The sequence below is a fragment of the Jaculus jaculus genome, chromosome 3, assembly GCF_020740685.1.
Source record: "Jaculus jaculus isolate mJacJac1 chromosome 3, mJacJac1.mat.Y.cur, whole genome shotgun sequence".
Lineage (NCBI taxonomy): Eukaryota > Metazoa > Chordata > Mammalia > Rodentia > Dipodidae > Jaculus > Jaculus jaculus.
The window spans coordinates 130,686,095-130,707,734 of NC_059104.1; the positions used below are offsets into that span (position 1 = coordinate 130,686,095).

The window sequence follows — 21,640 nt, forward strand, 5'->3', positions numbered from 1 at the left end:
CATAAAAGTGTTTATCATCAGACATAAAAATAAAATAAAAAATTATAAAGTAAATGGCATTTGTGATTAGCTGGACACCTAATATACAGAGAATTCTTAAACAGAAGTAATAAAAAAGAAACAACACAACTATAAACAACTTAATATATCACTTTTCCCAGAAAAAATATGTGTATAGCATAATAAAATTTGCTAAATATTATGTGTTATCAAGGGATTGTAAGTTAAGTGTAAATTACAGTGTTGCAGTCTGGTCCATATTTCTGGCAGAAATCACCTGAACAAGAACAGCTTTTGGGAAAAAAGGGGTTATTTTGGCTTACAGACTCAAGGGAAAGCTTCATACTGTTATAGTCAGGTTCGCATTGCTGGCAGAAATCACCCTACTAAGAGCAGATTGTTTGAAAAAAATAAAGGTTTATTTCAACTTACAGACTTGAGGAGAAGCGCCATGATGTCAGGGGAAAATGATGGCATGAGCAGAGGGTGGATATCACACCCTGGCCAACATAAGGTGGACAACAGCAACAGGAGAGTGCGCCAAACACTGGCAAGGGGAAACTGGCTGTAACACCCATAATCCTGCCCCCAACAATACACTGCCTCCAAAACGTGTTAATTCCCAAATCTCCTATGCAGGGAATCTAACATTCAGAACACCTAAGTTTATGAGGGACACCTGAAGCAAACCACCATATATAGAACTCAACCCCCCCCCCCCAGTGAATTTATTTAAATGGCTAAAGTTTCAAACAAGAATAGAAAATGTTTACAAAAATGAAATGTGATAATAACTTTTTATCCATTGCTAAATGAAAACAGACAGTTTTACAGATACTATGAGCTTTTTTAATAAGATTCTACATATTCTTTCAGGAAGATGGATAAGAGATTATTTACATGAGCAAATTATCTGGCTACACTGGTAATTTTGTTTTGTAATAAAACTCAATTTGTTCTTTCCTAATATCTATCTCTGGCCTTCACATGCACTCCCACACACATATACAAACATGCATACAAACCACACACACATACATATATGCAAAAAATATAAAAATATGGCATTTTTTACTCCTCAGTGGAAGTTTAAAAATGGAATGTATGGAAGTAAAAAGTAGGATGGTGGCCCCTAATGTCTAGAAAGAGAGGGGGAAGAGGTATAAAAGAAAGTGAGATACAGATACAAAAATAGAATTATAAAGAAAAAATAACCCCTAATGTCCTACAATACACTAGGATGACTATAGATTTCAACAATTTACTATATTTTACATAGAACTAGAAAAATTTTATTGTATGATTCGTAATGCAAAAAAATAATATTAAAGGAGATGGGAATGCTAATTGTTCTGATTTGTTAATGATACAGTATATACATGTATCTAATCATCACACTGTACCACAAATGTATATGATTATTACATGAATTAATTTTAAAATTGAATGCACAATATGAAGACTGAAGCCCAATGCAAACTCTAAACTTTAAACTAGTTAACAGTAACGTATCAATAATGGCTCCTTAATTACAACACATGTACTAATGAAAAATGTTCATGGGAAGAGAAACTGTGTGAGAAAGTCAAGAGGGAAGTTTGTGCTTCCACATTAATTTTTTCTGCAAACTAGTACCATTTAAAAAATGCTCTGTTAATTGAAAAATAAAACCCCTAAATAAGGTATCATTTCTCGCCCACTTGAATGTCCAAAATATAGATGACTAGCAGGATAAATCTGACAAAGATGAAACATTCATGCTTGCTAACTGAAATATAAAATCATACAGAGATGGACAGATGGCTCAGAGGTTGTGTGCCTCCTGTACAATCACGAGCCCATGAGGAGACCTAATAAGACAAAATCTACAGATCCCACATAAACAGCTTGGCATCACCATACATTTCTGTAAGCCACAGTCCCACAGGAGAGCAGAGAATCATGAATCATTGGAGTCCCTTCAAGCTCTGGAAACATCAGCTCAACTAAAGACCAGTGCAGAAGTTTTTCTCTGGCCATTGCAAGCCAATGCCTTTCACCCCTGGTAAGCATATGGTGTGTCACATTAACACACACACACACACACACACACACACACACACACACACGGCAAATAAAGAAATAATGAAAAAGAAAAATATCTACATAATTGTGGAATAATTTCCCATTCAGAACAATGTTCAAATAAAAATAAGATTAGCCTTATAAAATTGTGTGCTACATGCTCTGGAATTCCCATACACTCTGACAGAGTGTAAAATGTTCAAACATAACTGTGGAAACAGTATCATATAAACAAACATCAACCTTTTGACCCAGCCATTCAACTCCATCATTTACCTATGGTAAATGAAAACAGATGTTCACACACATGTAAAACAAGTTTCAAGCAAGTGTTTTTCTTAATAGCCCCAAATTATAAATATCTCAAATGCTAAAAGGCAATAGTTAACTAAATTAGTGACTTCACTTCAAAATTTTAAAAAATTCAACAACATGCTTCAAATATACATGATATGTTTACCTATTCAAAAATGACATGTTGAACAAAGGCATGTAGACCAAAAACCATATACTATGTTGATTCCAATTTATGAAAATTGAGAACAGGCAAAAAATAGATGGTGAACTAAATCAGAAAGTGTCTGCTTTTAAATGCAGAAAAAAACTAGCTGGAAGTAGAAATATTTTCTTTGATAATAAAAGTATTCTTTATTTTCTTTGGGTTGTTGAATGCCCAGTGGCAAGGCATTCAAAACAAAACAATATAAATCCATGAATTTTGAGATATGTGAATTGCATTTAAATTTTAAAGATGTATGCAGTACTGGCTTAATGGCTGAGAATACTGGCTTTGGCAGCAAGCAAACCAGGTTACGCAGCTGGATTCTGCCGACTATGGCAATTTTCAAACAAGTAAATTAACCTTCTGAGGCTAGATTCTTGACACACAAAATGAGGCTGCACACTTAAGGAATTTTGAAGAATAAATAGTTGTATGTAAAACTTTGACAATGATATTTTATCAGACAGTATCAAAAATATACTTTTACTACTTTAATGAAGTACTGACAATTCTTTCTAATAGCTTGTATGTCTGTTATCTTCTTGCTCTGTTTATTTTCCTGATCACCCTGTCTCTCTGAACACTTGGAAGTTATTCCTAGCTTTTGTTTCATTGCTACACTAAGCATGATAGACCTGTAACAGTCATGTTCCATTCAGAAATGAATACCTGATTATTTGTGTCAACTATGACCAATATGTGTTTTTAACAGCACAACAGTAACACCTGATTGCACTAAAAATACCACCCTAATGTCGCTATGTGAGAAGCAATACGATCTCACATGAGATTTTTCTCTGTAGTTTTATGTGCAACACAGTGCCAGGCATCATATGAGTACTTAAAAAATCTATTTGATAAACAAGAAATTTCAAAGTTTGTGAAAAACAACTTAATTTACTCATGAGCACCCATGCCAAGCCTAACTTCTGTATAAGAGTGAAGAAAGGGAGCCCAGGTGCTGGTTTTAATGTATCACCTATACCCTTATTGACCATGTAGCATTCACTATGATACAAAAATAAGCAAAGAAAAGCTCCAGTCAGCTTTCAAACAAGCATGTTCCTGTTACCATGACACCATTCTTGGTTTTTGCTTCCCTAAATTCTTATTTTTCCCATTATATACTATGTAAGTCACCAGAATCAGAATACAGACAGATGCCATCATTCCATGAATGCTTTGTATTTATTCCCATTTTATTTTCTTCCAATGGTCAATTTCCAAACTGTTCCACAAAGAACCAGGAAAAGGAAATGTCCACAATATTTGGCTCAAAGATGTTGAGAAGAAAGACCACACACACAGAAGGCTGATAGGGGATCAGGAAGATTTCACAAAGAGAAAGGAATTTGTAAGTCTTTTTTGATTTGTGGTCTAAATATCTCTCTTATCTGAGGATGTATTGTATCTTCCTGTTTTCAGATGGTGAGCTTTCCAAAAGGAATTGTATGTCCATTGATTCCTGAGGGTTATTTAATGTTGGGGGAACATCACATAAATTGCTAAATTGAGCCCTTTTGAGGTTTGGGTTGGAAACATACACTCTGTAAATTAGATGTATTTTCTGATAATAAACTTGATAACAATCCTGTACTGGCCCCTCAGCAATCACCAAATACTTAATCCCCAATGATTCCTGTGGATGATGGATGTTACCAAGGACATGGTTATAAGTTGTCTCATTTCTAATTATACATAAATGTATTTTTTTGTTTTCCAAATCATTATTAATCCTGTCTTTGTGACTCATGTGTTGGCTGCTAACATAGTTTTGGTCTGTCTTCATAGAATGGTTTGGTGGGAGTTCATGTCATATGGCAGAACTATTCACTGAGTTCCAAGTCAGTGAGGATAACCAAGACAAATGATCAGCCAATTATCATGTGGAATTACCCACACCATAGTGAACAAAGGCTAAATCTGTCACAATTTTGGAAAAGCAAATGCTTCATGGAAGAACTTAATCTCTTATAAGCATAAATATACATACCTTTGAGTCAGGATAGAAAAAAGTACATTATAGTCAGGGTAAAAATGACACAGATTGAAAAATGAACCAACCTCAAACCACTCATTCACAAGCCACCATGTGACAGAGCTGATGAGGTGGAAGTATAAGGGTTATGTTTTTATAGTAGAATTGGTCACTCTCTGGTGTTTCTGATCTCCAATGCTCCAGGCATTGCATTCTGTGTGAATCTGGGCTATGCTATGAAAATCATGAAGGGTCATGCAACCTGTGCTTTAAAAGTCATTTTCTGTGTTTCAGGCAACCTTCTTTGTGTGTGCACAGAAGTGGCATATTGGCAAGCATTATGGGGTGGGGGAAGCCACTTGATTGAAGAAAAGTTACTAGAACGAATAGCATTTCAACAGCCTTAAATTCTGGAACATCCCTCCTCTGAAATTCTCTTCTTGTTATGTAAGGAAGTATTGGGGTGTATACATGTCTTAATTTGGACCTGCAAAATACCAAAATTGAGGAACACTTGTTAAAGGTAACTTAGGAAGAGTAATAGACAGCCTTCATCATCCTCTTCTGCCCCCTTGTGGTATTTTTCTCACCATGTTCGACTCTTACCCTGGGCTACAAACAGCTTCTTCTAAGGGATCTATCCTCAAAGTTAATTACTTTGCATAGTTTACATATGTTTCCAGAAAATTGCCCAACAAAACAGAGATGGGCACTACATTTCAAAACGAAAGTATTATACCATTACCCGATGATTTTTATTTCTTCTGCTTTATCTGTTAGTATGCCCTACACTTGAGCTGAGGTTTTATCTGAGTGCTTTTCTCAGAAATTTTCTTTTTTAGACTTCATCTAATTTCCTATACATTTATTTGGGGTGACTTATTTATTCATTTGCTAATTTTCTTTACATTTTTAATCTTAATTTTCAAGTTATTTTTCATAATCCATTGCCCCATTTTGCCTTTTCCACAAGTGGGTTTCCCTGTCTTAAAAACACTGTCTTCCACAAATTTCTATCATAAGTTAACTTCCAAAATGTTTTCCCTTCCCTTTCATATCTACTAACTATGGTGCTTTTACTCTGTCTGCCTCAAAAAATCCCAGTATTCCTTCAGATATGTGTCAAGAGTTTCCCTGTACATTCAGTTCTGTAACCACAGTCAGTCTCACTACTCTATTTTCATAAAGAATAGACAAGCTGGATTCCCAGATCATATGTCTTCTGAGTTTACACTGTTATGTGAGAATGCCTCTGGACATCTCTGCCTGGCTGTCCATGTCCCAGACACTATTCATCAATCTTTTTCCCCTGTGCCTCCCACTGAGTCCCTGAGAGAATAAACTATCTTGAAAACTCCCCACTTTTCCAAGACAGAACCTGAATATCTTCCTATTTTTTATGCCTACATTAAATTACCATCGCTGCCTGGTATAGCTCCTGAATCTCTCTTACGTCAATGTGCTTCATATCTGAGCACAAACCACATGGTCTCTCCCCCTCCCTGCTTTTGGATATGTTCCATGTTGCCAGTGGTCTGTTCCCACTTCATACTGCAGCACGGTAATTTTTCTAAAGCAGAAATCTGTCCCTGTCACTCCCCTGTGAAAACTCGTGCTTGAAGAGACTGACCCAGCTGCGTTTGGGGACTGGACAGCAGGAGAAGGGATCCTGTGTCAGCCAGGACTTTGGTAGACGCCCCTCTGCACTATCCACTTGTGGTGGTCGGGGGCGGGGAAGGGGCGGGATTGAGCCCCCTCCCCCCTCCTTCTTACTGCGGAAAGCTGCGGAGCAAGCGAGAGCGGCACTCACTTCCTTTTCAGCATTCAGCAGGGAGCGAGCTTCTCTACAGCCACGTAGGCATTCTCGTCTTCGGAGGAAAAGGCCCAGCAGCTGTCGGAAGAAAAGACCCACCAGCTGTCAGCCAAGGGACATGTCGCAGCTAAGTAAGAATCTGGGTGATTCCAGCCCTCCAGCGGAGGCCCCTAAGCCTCCAGTCTATAGCCGCCCTACGGTTCTGATGCGGGCCCCTCCCGCTTCCTCCCGGGCTCCTCCAGTCCCTTGGGATCCACCTCCAATGGACTTGCAGGCTTCCCTGGCTGCCTGGCAGGCACCTCAGCCTGTCTGGGAGACTCCGCAGGGGCAGCTGCCTGCTGCGGTTGCTCCACTACCCCAGCCTCCCACCCTTGGGGCCCCGATGGTCCAGCCTCCCCCTCTTGGGGGGCTGATGGGCAAGCCTCCGACACCCGGAGTCCTGATGGTCCATCCTCCCCCTCCCGGACCCCCAATTGCCCAGCCTCCGACTCCGGGAGTTTTGATGGTGCATCCTTCTGCTCCTGGAGCCCCCTTGGTCCATCCTCCCCCTCCAGCAACCCCAATGTCCCACCCTCCTCCTCCCGGGACCCCAATGGCCCATCCTCCCCCTCCTGGGACCCCGATGGCTCATCCTCCTCCACCGGGTACCCCGATGGTGCATCCTCCTCCACCGGGGACCCCGATGGCCCATCCTCCCCCACCGGGGACACCGATGGCTCATCCTCCACCTCCGGGGACCCCGATGGCGCATCCTCCACCTCCGGGAACACCGATGGGACAGCCACCAGTTCCAGGAGTCCTGATGACCCAGCCACTGACGCCAGGAGTTCTGATGGTCCAGCCTCCTGCTCCAGGAGCACCGATGGTCCAGCCTCCACCACCGGCAGCCTTGATGACCCAGCCTCCACCTGCAGGAGCTCCGATGGCCAAGCCTCCAGGTCCTGGTGTCCTGATGATCCAGCCTCCAGGTGTGAGAGCGCCAATCACTCAGCCTCCAGTGTCAGGAGCACTGATGGCACAGCCCGTGCCCCCCCCTGGGCAGCCTCTGGCTACTTGGGCTCCACAGGGTCAGCCTTTGATCCTACAAATCCAGTCTCAGGTCATAAGGGCTCCGCCACAGATTCCCCCTGTCCCACAGCCCCCCCAGGTACAGCTGGCCACACCCCCAGGCTGGCAAGCCTCATCTCCCACCTGGCAGCCCCCCCCCCAAAGCTGGCCAGCCACACCCTTGACCTGGCAGAGCACACAGGTCACCTGGCAGGCGCCTGCAATAGCGTGGCAGGCACCTCCACCTGTGCGCCAGGGTCCCCCACCCATCCGGCCGGGCCCACCACCAATACGTCCCGGACCACCTCCAGTGATCCGTCAGGCACCGCCTGTGGTCCGCCAGGTCCCACCTGTGATCCGCCAGGCGCCACCACTGATCCGCCAGGCACCACCACCCATCCGGCCAGCCCCACAAGTCATACCTAGCCAGCCTCAGTTGTGGCAGGCTTTGCCACCACCACCTCCACTGAGGCAGGCCCCGCAGGCTCGGCTGCTGCCCCCGCAGGTGCAGGGGGCTCCGCAGGTGCCTACAGCACCACCAGCGCAGGTACCTGCAGCGCCACCCATTGGCCCACAGGTGCCCCAGCCAGTGCTGCCGGCCCCGCTGTCTGTCCCAATGCCTACCCCTCAAGCTGCCCCACAGTCTGTTCCACAGGCTGTGCACTGCCCACCCATCATTTGGCAAGCCCCCAAAGGCCAGCCCCCGGTGCCACAGGAGCTGCCGATGTCGCTGGAGTTCCAGGAGGTGCAGCAGGCCCAGGCAATGGGCTGGCAGGCACCCAAAGCACCCACTCACTTCTGGCAGCCTCTGCCTGCCCAGGAGGAGCAGGAGCAGGAGCAGGAGCAGGCCACTCCAATCGTCCATGTGGAGCAGCAGCAGCCCTTTCGGGGGGCTTCGGCCTCCCAAAAAGTCCTGCAAACTCAGCTACCCACCCACCAGGCCCAGCCCTCGGGCGAGGAGGCAGAAATGCCCTCAATGCAACTGCAGCCTTCTTGGCAAGGGCCACCTCCCATCTTGCAGGCCCAGCCAGGGGCCTCCATAACTCCGACAAATTTTCCCAGGGGCTCCCCTAAATCACTCATGACTCCATCAGGAGAATCCAGGGCCTCTCCTACAGAGCACAGGGGCTCTGCCAAAGAACGGAGGACCTCTGCAAAGGAGAGGAAGGGTCCTCCAAAAGATCGTATGATCATTGGTGCCACCTTCTGTGCTCCAAGGGCAGCATCAGCTTCCAGGGCACACATGCCAGCTTCCTGGAGAAACTTATCTGCCACATCAGGCACCTTTACTGCCACCTCAAGGGCCTTCCCATCTACCTCCCACTTCCAGCCTGCCTCTTCTAATGCCTTCACAGGTCCATCTGCCACTTCAGAGAGCCCAAAGTCACTGCCATTTGCTCTGCAGGATCCGTATGCCTGTGCAGAAGCCCTGCCTGCAGTGCCCTGGGTTCCACAGCCTGATGTGAATGCCTCACAGGCATGCACAGCAGTGCCCACCATTCTGATGGTGACACCAGCTGCCCCCCAGGCAACAGCCACCATTCCAGAGGCGTCTACGACCACAGAGCCTCCTCGTCGCTCCGGCAAAGCCACCCGAAAGAAGAAGCACCTGGAGCCCAAAGACGACAGCTGTGGTCATGGGATGGCCTCCCGTGACTGGAGGGGGCCCCGGCAGCGGGAGAATCCCAGGTTTCCTGACTGGGAGATGCAACGTGCTTTGCAGGTCTTGGAGGAGTGGGAGCACACTCACCCTCATGGCCCAAATGGCGGGGAGTGCCCCAATACCTCCAGGATCCTGAGTGGCTGGGAGGGACCTAGCACATCCTGGGCAAATGTCTGGGAGGGCCCAAGCACTTCAGGAGACTTGGGACTCTGCGACACCTCAGGTAGCCCTCAGCCGTTCATCTTCCCTGAGGACCTAAGTCTCTCTCAGGGAGGCAGTGCCACCCAGGAGGATTCCAATGGGGAGACTCAGCCACCATCTCCCTTAGATGCGAAAGCAAATGCATTGGTGCAGTTTCCTTTGGTCAAAGACCAAGCCAAGGTGCCCATCCAGCACTCAGAGATGGTGAATATCGTTATCCAAGAATATAAGAATGAGTGCTTAGATATCCTCAGCCGTGCTAACTCTAAGCTAGAGTGTGCCTTTGGTTGTCAACTTAAGGAAGTTGACACCAAAACCCACACTTGCACCATCCTCCACAAGATGGGATACCCTCATGGTGCTTTATTAGCATCCTATTTAGAGAAGCCCTTGTTTGGCCTTCTGATGGTGGTTTTGAGCCTTATCTTTATGAAAGGCAATTGTGTCAGGGAGAATATGATCTTTAATTTCCTGTTTAGGTTGGGGATGGATGTCCAGGAGACAAGTAGTCTCTTTGGAAACACAAAGGAGCTCATTACTGATGTGTTTGTGAGGCACAGGTACCTAGAGTACAGGCCAATTCCATGCACTCAGCCAGCAGAGTATGAATTCCTCTGGGGCCCTAGGGCATTCCTTGAAACCAGCAAAATGCTTATTCTGAGGTTTTTGGCCAGGCTCCATAGGAGAGATCCCCAGTGCTGGCAATTCCATTACCTTGAAGCACTGGCAGAGTTTGATGAGGACACAGATGAGGAGTCCGATGACAGTGATGATTCTGATGACCCCACGAGCAGCCCCTCTCCCCACTAATAGGTGTTACCAAAATGATCTCATTCCTCTGGGTCCCTGGCTAAAAGCCACTAACAGGGTATGGAAGGACACTGTGTTTCTGGTGTTTTGTTCCAGTTGTGTGTCTGTAAGTTTGAATTTTCAATCTGGTTTTATATCTGCCAAAGCCTTGAACATGTTCATGTGGTATTGATTTAAACTTGCTACTGTTCTGTTTGGTATTTTGACGTCTGTATTTTCAGTGAGATCTGTGGTTCCATGTTTTGTGTTCTGATTGTTGTGTTCTGGTGTTTGAGTTGTGCTGGTTTTGTGAAATGAGCTGACAAGCTGTTTGTCTCTTTCTGGTACAGTTAATGTAAAATTGTAATAGTGTTTTTGATTGTTAAATGACTCATCTGTAAAAAAAAATAATGAAGAAAAGTAAAGACCTATATCTATATAAATATACTTTGAGCATAACAGAAGTGTTTGTCTTTATTCTAATTTTAACCTAGATGATAGGAGCCAAGTTTTACCACACTCTCTAAGCAGGCACGAATATCAAGTTTACTATCAGTGATAGTAAAGCCCACAGCTGACGGTATCCTAGGAGAGTACTCCATTCATCCTTACAATTATTGTGGTGGGTGGAAAAATCTGAGATTCCCATTTAACTAGAAGTAAAACTACAAACCTTGGAGGTGGAATCAAGAGGGATAGTATGACTCAGCGATTTAATCCTCACAATAGTCCTTCAAATTAGACATCATGCTAAGTCTGTAGATGATGGTGTAAGGCATATTGTCCATAGTAGGGCTAAGCCAGCAAACTCTAAGCATAAATTTTACTTGAGGATATGTGAGAAAGACCCTCTTGCTTCTGGTCCACAGATATCCAGGTTTGGTAGCCACAGGGCGACATTGGCAAAAGAGACATTTGTTAGTCATCAGACAAATTTGGGACCCATAAACCATGAGGACTGGGATGGAACATACTTTTTGCACAATCACAATAATCCATGATTCTAACTGGAAAAGTAAGAGGCTTCAAGGAATTAAAAGCCCTGTGGTTGAGTGGGAGTGAGTGAGGGGAGCAGGTTTTCTTGGGATATGGACTTCTACAGGAATTTCCTGGGAGGGAAGGGCTAAACCTAAATTGAAATATGAGTCAGATGGTGATGTCTGACATGCTAAGTATCTGTTACCAGACACCTCCTGAGAGGAAAGGAATAAGGGCATTAACTGACCCGAAAGTTCTGGGAAAAATACTACATGTATACACGAGTATGGTATACATTAATAGACTTATCTATGGACAAGGAGAAGTTAGCCTGCTTGCCAACCTTTGTCCTGTAAAAATCTAGAAGCCTAAACCCATCCCTCATTCTCTGCTCAAAACTGAATCCCTAGTGAGGAAAGTAATGATGATGGATTTCGTCTGCCCCCTACTGGTCATTCGGTGGTTCTGCATGTGCTACTGAGACCGCTAAATCTCCGGCTTTGCTCAACTTCACACCCGGATCAGGTGATACATGCTGCATTACCTTTGCCCATAATTTTACTTATGTCTATGCCAAACAATCCATTCTATTCTATTTTATCATAGGCCAAGGTTAAACCACTTACCAAGTCCAATCCAAGTTAGTGACCAATAACCATCCTGCCACTTCCTAGAAGGTCTACCCATGGCCCAAAGCAAGCTTTCTTGGGTGACTGACCCCGCTGACATGCTTCCCTAAAAGTGATTGTCCCAAGAAATCCTTGTGACCATGACTTCCATAACCTTTGGAGAGTCAGAGTACCCTGTCAACCTAATCACTCAATCATCACTTACTTTGATTACTGTGACAGCAATGAGAAGAGGAATGGCCTGACAGTAACCCTGCAAGTGTCTCTGGTGTTCCGATAGTTTATTCGTGATAACTTCTATAGTTTGCTAAAACATATTTATTTGTGAATACTTGAGAAATTTCCCCTTGCAGTAAAATTTGGGTTTCAGGTGTATTTGGTTCTCCTCAATCACATGTCTGACATAAATGTAATGATTTTATTATAACGCTTGAAAACTATAGTCTGATTAAATTATGAGATATAAGTATAATAACAACAAAAATACTTTTCATTACTAATGAAAACCTAAGTCAGAAAAGTTTAATAGCTAATATTATGAAAGCAGAAGAATGAACAAAAGCTAAGAAAATGTGACAATTCAGAATAAAAAGCAAGAACCAGGGGCTGGGGAGATTGTTCAGTAGTTAAGGTGCTTGACTGCAAAGGCTAAGGATCTGGGTTGAATTTCCCAGTACCCACATAGGCCAGATGACCAAGGTGGTGCATGAGTCTGGAGTTCATTTGCAGTGGTTAGAGGCCTGGGAATGCCCATTCTGTCTCTCTTTTTATCTCTCTCTTTCTCCTTTCTCTATCTCTCATAAATAAACAAAATGTTGTTTATAAAAAAGCAAGAACAAATTCAAGACTCAAGTACTGAAAATTATTAATATGTAGATTAAATGTTGCCGAACACTTTTGTCATGGGTGAAGAACAACAAATCACATGTAAATACAGGAACAGAGTATAAAGTGACAAAATCACAAGCATACATGATTGTTAACTATTACATCTCAGTGACTGAAGACAGAACTATTATGTCAGTATTAATTTTTTAAGTGATCTTTTTTTAAAAAAAATTTGTTGTTGTTGTTTATTTATTTGAGAGCAACAGACAGAGGGAGAAAGAAGGGGAGAAAGAGAGAGTGAGAATGGGCGCGCCAGGGCTTCCAGCCACTGCAAACAAACTCCAGACATGTGTGCCCCTTTGTGCATCTGGCTAACATGGGTCCTGGGGAATTGAGCCTCGAACTGGGGTCCTTAGGCTTCACAGGCAAGCATTTAACCGCTAAGCCATCTTTCCAGCCCAGTATTAAAATTTTTATTGATTAAATTGACACAGAATAATCTAAATTCACATGGAACATTCAATGTGAGTGAGGGTATTACTAGTCTTACATCCTTAGACACAAATGAGCAATCAATAATTACTACAGTTTGTCCAGAAATAATTTCAAGTGGCTGCATCTTGGAGATGGAGCAAGAGCTTAAACATACTAATATATTTTACATACAATTCCTTGGATGAAATGACATCTTCACAAGGACAGCTGGTTATGGTTGGGAAAGAAATCATACAAGGATCAAGGTGATTCATAAAATTTCTTGGAAACAACGTGAAATTTGCTTCAATACATGGAATGTGGAAGACTGAAAATATGAAATGGTAGGTAAAGCAAAGTATTACACTGTGTACTCCACATTTTAAGTGGGCACCAGAGTGCTATGACCATACAATGATTTCAGCCAAAGCTACTTCACATTGAGCCATTGAATTTTAATGAACAGAAACTGTCAAACAGTATACTTATAATTTTTTAATGTGCCTATTGGATAAATTCTAATTCAAAGAACTATTTCTTCTTTTGCTTGTATATGTGTGAAGTATATGTGTGCGTGTGTGTGTTGATTGTTGATATTGATGATGATGATGATATTTATCTCAAAAAGGTGATCAGAGTTTTGGAATACTTTTTACTCTAAGTCATTTCTCTTGGGAACAGTTGCTTGTAAAGACCATATACAAGCCATCCTTGTAAGCAAACACTAGTGAACAATCAGGGCTGAGATCAATGAAACATTTTTTTTTCCTGGAAGCAATGACAGAATCCTGATGGCCCCCATATTATTCATTCCATTGCATGTGTACCTACATTATTAATTTACCTCCTGAGTTTGAAGGATGCCCACAGAAACTTGCCACTATCTCACTGACTGTCATAATGCCCAAAGGATACAGAATTATTCCAGAAGCCCTCAAACTGCTGCCCATGCTGAAAACCGGGACTTTCTTTCAATGAGACATGTACTCAGGCCAAACTAGCTTTGCTGCCTTGTGCTGTCAGGTTTTTGTTGTTGTCATTGTTGTTTTTCCCTTAGCTGGCCACAGTAGCAGCCCCTAATTTTGTGGTTTCTGTCTTTAGTGCCTCCCTCTAGTCTCTGCTCCACCATAAAATCCCACAAATGCCTCATCTAACTGAAAGCCTGAGGTGACATCTGCTGTTCCTCAGAGTAAATTGTGGGCTTTTTCCAGTTAACTTTTCTGTTGGAGGAGATCAAGGAGTAGCCATTTAGGGGTGGATGGGTAGATTACCTGAAACAAACACTTAAAAATAAAAGCAGAGATCCCTCTGCTGGACAGCTTGTAGAACTCCCCAGAGTCTGAATCAAAAATTTAGGTTAGCAAAATAGGGTCTTGTGGGAAGAGAGGTCCCTCAAAATTTAGATCAGGCCTTTTCTGCTTTCTCTTATCCCCAGTCTGGGATAGTATAGGGAGGAAGTCCTTCAGGGGGGTACAAGGTCCAGATTACACGAAGAAAATCCCAAGGAAAAGAAGCCAGAGTAAATCCATCTTTGCAGTCTGACTTTCTTTTCCCTTGGGAATGTATATCTCCATTTTCTCACCTCCATTATCAATTCCTTGAATGGATGAAATCTTCTGATCCTTTGCAACTGTGAATAGTGTACTTTCCCACCTTTGTTGGTTCTGTGAGCACCCTCCAATGCCAGTCTCTTCCTAATTCCCTTGATGGCACTAAGGAATGCAGCCTGACCACCTCCAGGAGACACTGTTCTCTGTGCATATACCCTGGGGCTTCGCTGCTTCAAAATCACCTGGGAATGAGATGTACTCCCTATGCTATCACTTATATAAATTACATAAATTCAGCTCAAGACTCACTGATAGCAGAAATATTGCTAACCAATCAGCAATCATCATTGAAGAACTTTCTGTAACTATGAGACTTGGTTCAGAATCTTCCCCTCAAATAGAGATGTACCAAAAAATGGAGAAATGTGAGTGTTTGCCAAAATAACTTGTGTGAGTTAATCTTAAGCACATTGTTTTGAAGTAATAAGAATCACAGGAAATTGAAAAGGTTGAACTGTACAGTCATGTGTACTCTTTACTGAGTCTCCCTCAAAGTCTATAGATGCATAGATGCAGTATGATATTAAGGACATTGCCATACTATGTACACATCTAATGCAATGCTATTTTATCACCCTGTAGAATTGGAACCCATCACTGCAGCCAATATGCGGGAATATTCTACCACCATAGATTTCTCTCTTCCTACCCTTTTACATTCAAATCTACTCCTTTGCTATAGTCCCTAGTTTCTAGTAGTCACCAATGCCCTCATCTCTGTGCTATGTTATACGGTAAGCAAGCATTATACTTTTATTTTATTTATTAGAGATACAGAAGGAGGGAGAGAGAAAGAATGGACATGCCAGGGCCCCTATCCAGTACATGTCAGGAGCAGAGAATTAGATGTCTCACTCTATTGCTCTTCATCTCACTGTTATTTCAGCCTGAGTCATTTACTAATCCAGCCGCTTGCTGTTGTTTTGATGAGCTCTGGTGTTTTCTGGGTCTCTGTTACCTTATCGGACTGGGATAACAGACTGATGTTGTCATGTCCAGCTGTTTATGTGGGTCCTTTGGAACAAACTCAAGTGTTCTTTCAGGTCCTCATGCTTGCACAATAAATGTTCTTAACATCTAGCTATCTCTCAAACCCCAAAATGTTATCTATCCTGACAGGTTTCCCCTTTTCTGATACTTTATTATTGATCATAGATGTTCAGTAACATTTACTTTTTCTGATTCTGTGTTCTTGGGTTGTTAACTTATTCAATTCTATATCTGAAATAAATTAGTCAAAAAGTAGCTTCAGTTTTGATGAGTGACATTTTATCACTCCTTTCCCCTAAATTTTCACATATAACCCTTCAGCTTCAATGCAGCCATATTTTTAGGTAGAAGATTTAAGGAAGTCTTTAGAAGCAGTGCATCTATCTCACCCCCAACAAAGCTCAGGGAACCTTACAGAAGATGGGAATTATAGTCACCTGTTGGTTGCTGGAACAAAGTACCTGACCAAAAATAGCTGATGGGAAGAAAGCTGTTTATTTTGGCTTACAGTCTTGAGGGGAAGCTTCATGATGCAAGGGAAAGCATAGCAACTTCTATACTTACAGACAACAAACCCCATGGTATTTCTCTCCCTTCCCCCACTTTCCCCTTTATAACTCTGCTCTCGATCATATCCCCTCCCTCTCTCCATTAGTCTCATTTTTAATTTGATGTCATCATCTTTTTCTCCTATTATGAGGGTCTTGGGTAGGTATTGCTAGGCACTTCAAGGTCTTTGATATCAAGGCCAATTTCTATCTGGACAGTTCCATGTAAATTTTTTAGTATTTATTTATTTATTTATTTATTTACTTTTGGTTTTTCAAGGTAGGGTCTCATTCTGGTCCAGGCTGACCTGGAATTAACTCTGTCATCTCAAGGTGGCCTTGAACTCATGGCGATCCTCCTACCTCTGCCTCCAGAGTGCTGGGATTAAAGGCATGCACCACCATGCCCTGCTAGTTTTTATTTATTTAAGAGATGGAGGGGAGATGGATATGCCAGGGCTTACTGCCACTGCACATGTGCCACTTTGTGCATCTGGCTTTATGCTAGTACTGAGAAATCAAATCCAGCCATTTAGATTTACAGGAAACTACCTTAAACACTGAGCAATCTCTCCAGCATGAACTTCTTTTATCTTTGGAGTAAAATCAGTTGTTTTACCGACTCTTGTTCATGGGTCACCTGGAGGCAGCTTCTCATCGACCACCTTGTCTGGAAGTCCCACATGTACTTGCAGTCCATTTCCTTTCGTTGATTAAAGGATTAAAACAATCAAAATAATTCAATTGTTATGCTCCCCTGACGGTCCTGAGTCAAGTTCCAGTCACATGTGTTTCAGAACCAATGTCTCTCTAATGAGACAAACATTTTTAAAGGAAGTGAGAAGATAGTTCTCCTCACACTAAATGTTATAATAACATGAGATTTCTGGAACTATCCTAGACACCATATAATCAAGCATGCACCAACAAGCAAAGATGAAAGATATAAAGCATACATGACATTAATGATAACAAATGAAGTTTGGGGGCATATTTTTAGATAACGTATCACTATGTAGTCATAGGTGACCTTCATCTCATGATTCTCTAGCCTCTCAACATGTAGAAATAATGAAAATTGTAAAATACAAAAGTACACATTACATAGGTTTGATCATTCCACATTGTGTACATGTATCAAATTATATTATATGTGTATTAGATGTATAAATTAACATTTAAAAATTAAGTTCTTTAAAAAATACACTATTTGTTGTCATACTGAAAATTCCACTGTATCTCATAAGAGCTCAAGGAATTTCTTAAGATCATCTAACATATGATGTTGAGGACTAAAGCCAATGACAGCCACTTGAAAGAAGTGTTAGGAACCCTGATGCTGTAGTACTCCATTTTTCTGTCTTCTCTCATATTTTGTGTGTGTGTGTGTGCGTGTGGTAAGAAGGAGTGTACACTTGTTTGTGCATGGGTGGGTGCTCATTTATTTGGAGGCCAGAGGACAGCCTAGGCTGTCATTCCTGAGAGATAAGATAACCATATACCTCCTTAGATACAGGGTACCTAATTGGCCTGGAGGTAACCAGTTAGGCTGGACTAGTTTCCCAGTGAGTTACAGGGATCTTCTTGTCTTCCTTCATTGCAGTGGGATTATAGGCACATACTAGCATGACCAGCATTTATATGTGTACTGGTGATTGAACTCAAGTCCTTGTGTTTGAGTTACAGACATGTTGTAGACTGAGCCCTGGCCCTACCCCTTGAATCTTTTAACTGACCATGTGCATGCCTGTGGAAGTGGCTTCTCTGAGAGTGGTTCTCATAGACCTGGTTTCTTGTCATTGTTCTTCTGTGGCTATCTCTCTTGGGTATCTCATTCACTGTTTAGCCTCCTGAGGAAAGAAGATTTAGATTTAGATAACTAGACTTGTCAGACCAACATATAACACAGTAAAGGGTCAGACTGACTCCATTTTAACAGCAAGAGCCATTTTGCTATAATGACTAGGTTAAGTTACTGCTTATCTAAGTTTTAATGTCTGATCTGGGGCCACAAATTGTTTCCTGGTTACTGTTCCTAGGATTGTGTATTCATAACATTCTGGGAATAGTTTAACTGTAATGACTGGTCTGTTTCTGTCACTATGCTTGCTTGCCTCTGAAAACCTCCTACCATATGATTTCCATGGTTTTCCCCTATAAAAGAACCTGAGAAGCTGACAATGGGCTGCTTTCTACACTCCCACCTGAGGGAGGCAGCCCCTGGACTAGCTCTATTGTGCACAATTAAAACCTTTCTTCAATTTAGCCATAAGTTGTGGTCAGTGGCCTTTACTCTCAAGAATTTTGGATTGACACAAGAATTTTGGGGACATTAATTTAAGAATAAATTAACAGTAATTTGGATTCTGAATTTTCACTGTTCTGTCAGATGGCTCGTGTTGGTATGTCCCATCCTTATTGTGGATTCCAGATAGGCTTGCTCATTAAGTTCAGCACCAGCAATGAGCAAGCTGAGGATTGTGACCCATGTCTATGTAGTGTTCAGGATATGTTTTGAACTTTCCACACCTTAGGAAAGAAGATAGTGTCCTCATCTACTTCTAAGATTATGTGAAATTATTATAAGGTTCTGTAGTGGTTAAGTGTGCTTTCTACATAAGTGTGAGAGTACAAGGGGCATGAAACTGCCCAAGTTAGAGTCTCCAGAATCCATATAAACATCTGCATGTGGAAACTTACATCTGTCCAGGTCCCATGTAGGGGAGCAGAGACAGGGGAATCATCTGGGATTCACAAAACAACAAGCTCTAACATCAGTAAGAGAATCCAGCACAAAATATGAACAGGCAGAAGAGGGATGTAACATATTGCTCCAGCCACCACAGGGGAGTGACCCCACTCAGAAGAGTGCATGAGGCTCCACAAAAGTACATACATGTGCATATACATGACACATGCATGTATGTATACACACAAGTAAAAATAGAAATTATAAGTAGTGAACATTATAAAAACATAAGCCTTAATTAAAATCATTAAGAAGCCATATTCAAAATTGATAGTGGTTTTGAGCCAATATGGATTTTCTGGAACCCTTAGACACCAGTCCTGTGAGGTGGAATGGTGCCTGGGTAAATAATGCATTCCAGACATTCAGCCCCTAATTACAGGTTATCTTGAATCCTAAGATAAACACTTCTCTGACTACTGCTTTATTAAACTCTGTCTTCATTAATCAAGAGAATCCTTATATCTGTGGAATAGAAAGATAGACAATATAAAAGATACTTGGTTATCTGTGAGAATGAAAGGAAAGGAGGGCTGCATCAAGAGAGAGATTGCATGATAAAGTAGACACAATTCTTGATTTGGGGGAGGACAGTAGGGTCAAATATCCCCTTTAAAATTAAAATCTTGGAGAGCACATAAAAGGCTTATGAAATGTTATCCACTTTAATTCTGTTTATATATCTCATACTAAAATCTTTCTGATTAAATCTGACAAGTAAAAAGTATGGTAATATTATTCCTTTTCTAAGTATGCAAAACCAGATTACTACTGGCTTTCCTTGAACCCATCAGAGCACTGGATGTGAAGGGAAGACTTCCACTCTAACATGTTGACATGCAGAGAGGGGGTTACTCCATGGTGGCAGTACAGGATATGGAACACAGGAGCAGAAAGCACTGGGAAACTTGAGCTGAAGAAAACCCTTCATCATAAAGTGATTCTGAAATCTTATCCTACTATGAGGGAGGGAAATCCGCCTACTCCAGCCTCACTTCTGTGTTATAAACTTGATGCTATAGATAAAATGAGGCAATTTCCTACAATACATCAACCAGTAAAACTCATCTAAGGGCAAATAGAGTCATGTGCTGAACCTTGCTGCTTTTATGGGCTGCATACATGATGTCATTTTCATAAGATTATAATGAAGTTTGAAGGTTTTATCACCTAGTGGTGCTATTCTGCAACATATTACCACAGAGTTTGAGTGATGCTGATGAAAACCTAACCACTGTGTTGGACTTGGATAAAAATCCTTGCAATAGAATTATGTACAAGCAAAACTTTGACAATGATAGCTAAAGTTTAAAAAGTATGTATGTATATACTTTGAGCCCAAATGTAAGATTACATATTCTATGTGCATGCATGTTTCTACTTTGTGTCTGAGGTGTTTGCCATTTCTGGGTGGGCTTAATGCATGCCACCTTTGCAGTATCCCATAACAGACTCTCCTAAGCAGTGAGCTGGTTTAATTTACATGATGAGGTTGTGAATTATTTTCACTTCCTAATAAACAAACAACAAAAGTTTTTATACTACTTCAGCTGCTAACTTCAAACACTTCCAGTTTCTGGATGTTTCAGTTTAAATAAAGCCTATTTGCCCTCCGGTGGCCACTATGTGAAACAACAGTCTTTTGTACTTTTATGGTACTGCAAAAAGAACTTTTCTTTCAACATGGCTCTACCATGTCGCCCTCTGGTGGCCACCAGCATGTTAAACAGCAGCTTCTGTGCTTTGAACTTTTATGAATGTATTTTTATGACGAAATTTGGCTTCACTAACACTACATTGGAAAGCAAAAGGTATAAAAATAGGACTTTCTGTATAATGCCTATAAGTGACAAAAATATGCTACATAGTTTATGATTCACATTTTCTTAACCTAAGGAATTGTACTGTAGATTGAGTATTTTTACCTTAGTTACTTAAATACGTGAGAAAATAAGTGTTTCAGATTTCAGAGTTTTTTTGAGTTTTGAATATTTCTATATACAAGATTAAATATCCAAGGATGAGACCCATTGTGCTAAATATATCTAATATTTTTTTTTCGTAATATCCTGATGCCTGTCTGTTTATTTTTTCCCAGGATGACCTGTCAGTTGATGAGAGTGGGGTGTTGAAGTCACCCACTACCACTGTGTTTGGTGTTATCTGTGACCTTAGTTCTAATAGTGTTTGATGAATTTGGGGGCCCCCATGTTAGGTGCATATATATGTTTAGGATTGAAATGTCCTGCTGGAGGGTGCCTTTAATCAATATAAAGTGACCTTCCTTATGTTTCTTAACTAATATTGGACTGAAGTCTACCTTGTCAGATATTAGGATATCAACCCCTGCTTGTTTTCTAGGTCCATTTGCTTGGAACATTTTCAAACCTTTCCCCCTAAGATAGTGTCCATCCTTTGTAGAAAGGTGGGTTTCTTGAAGGCAACAAATTGAAGCATCCTGCTTCTTAACCCAGTCTGTGAACCTATGCCTTTTGGTTGGGGCATTGAGGCCATTGACATTAAGAGATATTATTGATAGGCGTGTATTCATTTTTGCCATTTTTTGTGGTACTTCTGGTTTTACCTTTGCTCTCTTGTGTTAACTAGTATTTGAGTATTGTTTTTTTTTTTTCCCTGTTCCTTATATGTGTGCTTTTCTTTTTCTTCAGCATGAAGGATTCTTTCAAGTATTTTCTGTAGAGCTGGTTTTGTCTTCCAATACTCCTTTAGCTTGCTTTTGTCCTGGAATGTCCTTACTTCTCTGTCTATTTGAATGG

General features: G+C 41.7%; 1 protein-coding gene across 2 annotated transcripts; it reads left to right on the forward strand.

Annotated features, from left to right (window-relative positions):
* Positions 1-6,372: 6,372 nt before the first annotated feature.
* Positions 6,373-10,256, forward strand: Magel2 (MAGE family member L2). Of its 2 annotated transcripts, XM_045146359.1 has the most exons (2): positions 6,475-6,488; positions 6,600-10,256. In XM_045146359.1, the coding sequence occupies exons 1-2, from the start codon at positions 6,476-6,478 to the stop codon at positions 10,076-10,078; spliced, it is 3,492 nt and encodes a 1,163-aa protein (XP_045002294.1). In that variant the 5' UTR covers position 6,475; the 3' UTR covers positions 10,079-10,256. The 2 variants fall into 2 exon arrangements, with proteins under 2 accessions (XP_012804180.1, XP_045002294.1); XM_012948726.2 differs by having other exon boundaries at positions 6,373-10,256.
* Positions 10,257-21,640: the final 11,384 nt, after the last annotated feature.

Bases quoted from the DNA above. Each gene is read 5' to 3' on its own strand.
- Magel2 (XM_012948726.2), top strand. From the start codon at position 6,476: ATGTCGCAGCTAAGTAAGAATCTGGGTGATTCCAGCCCTCCAGCGGAG.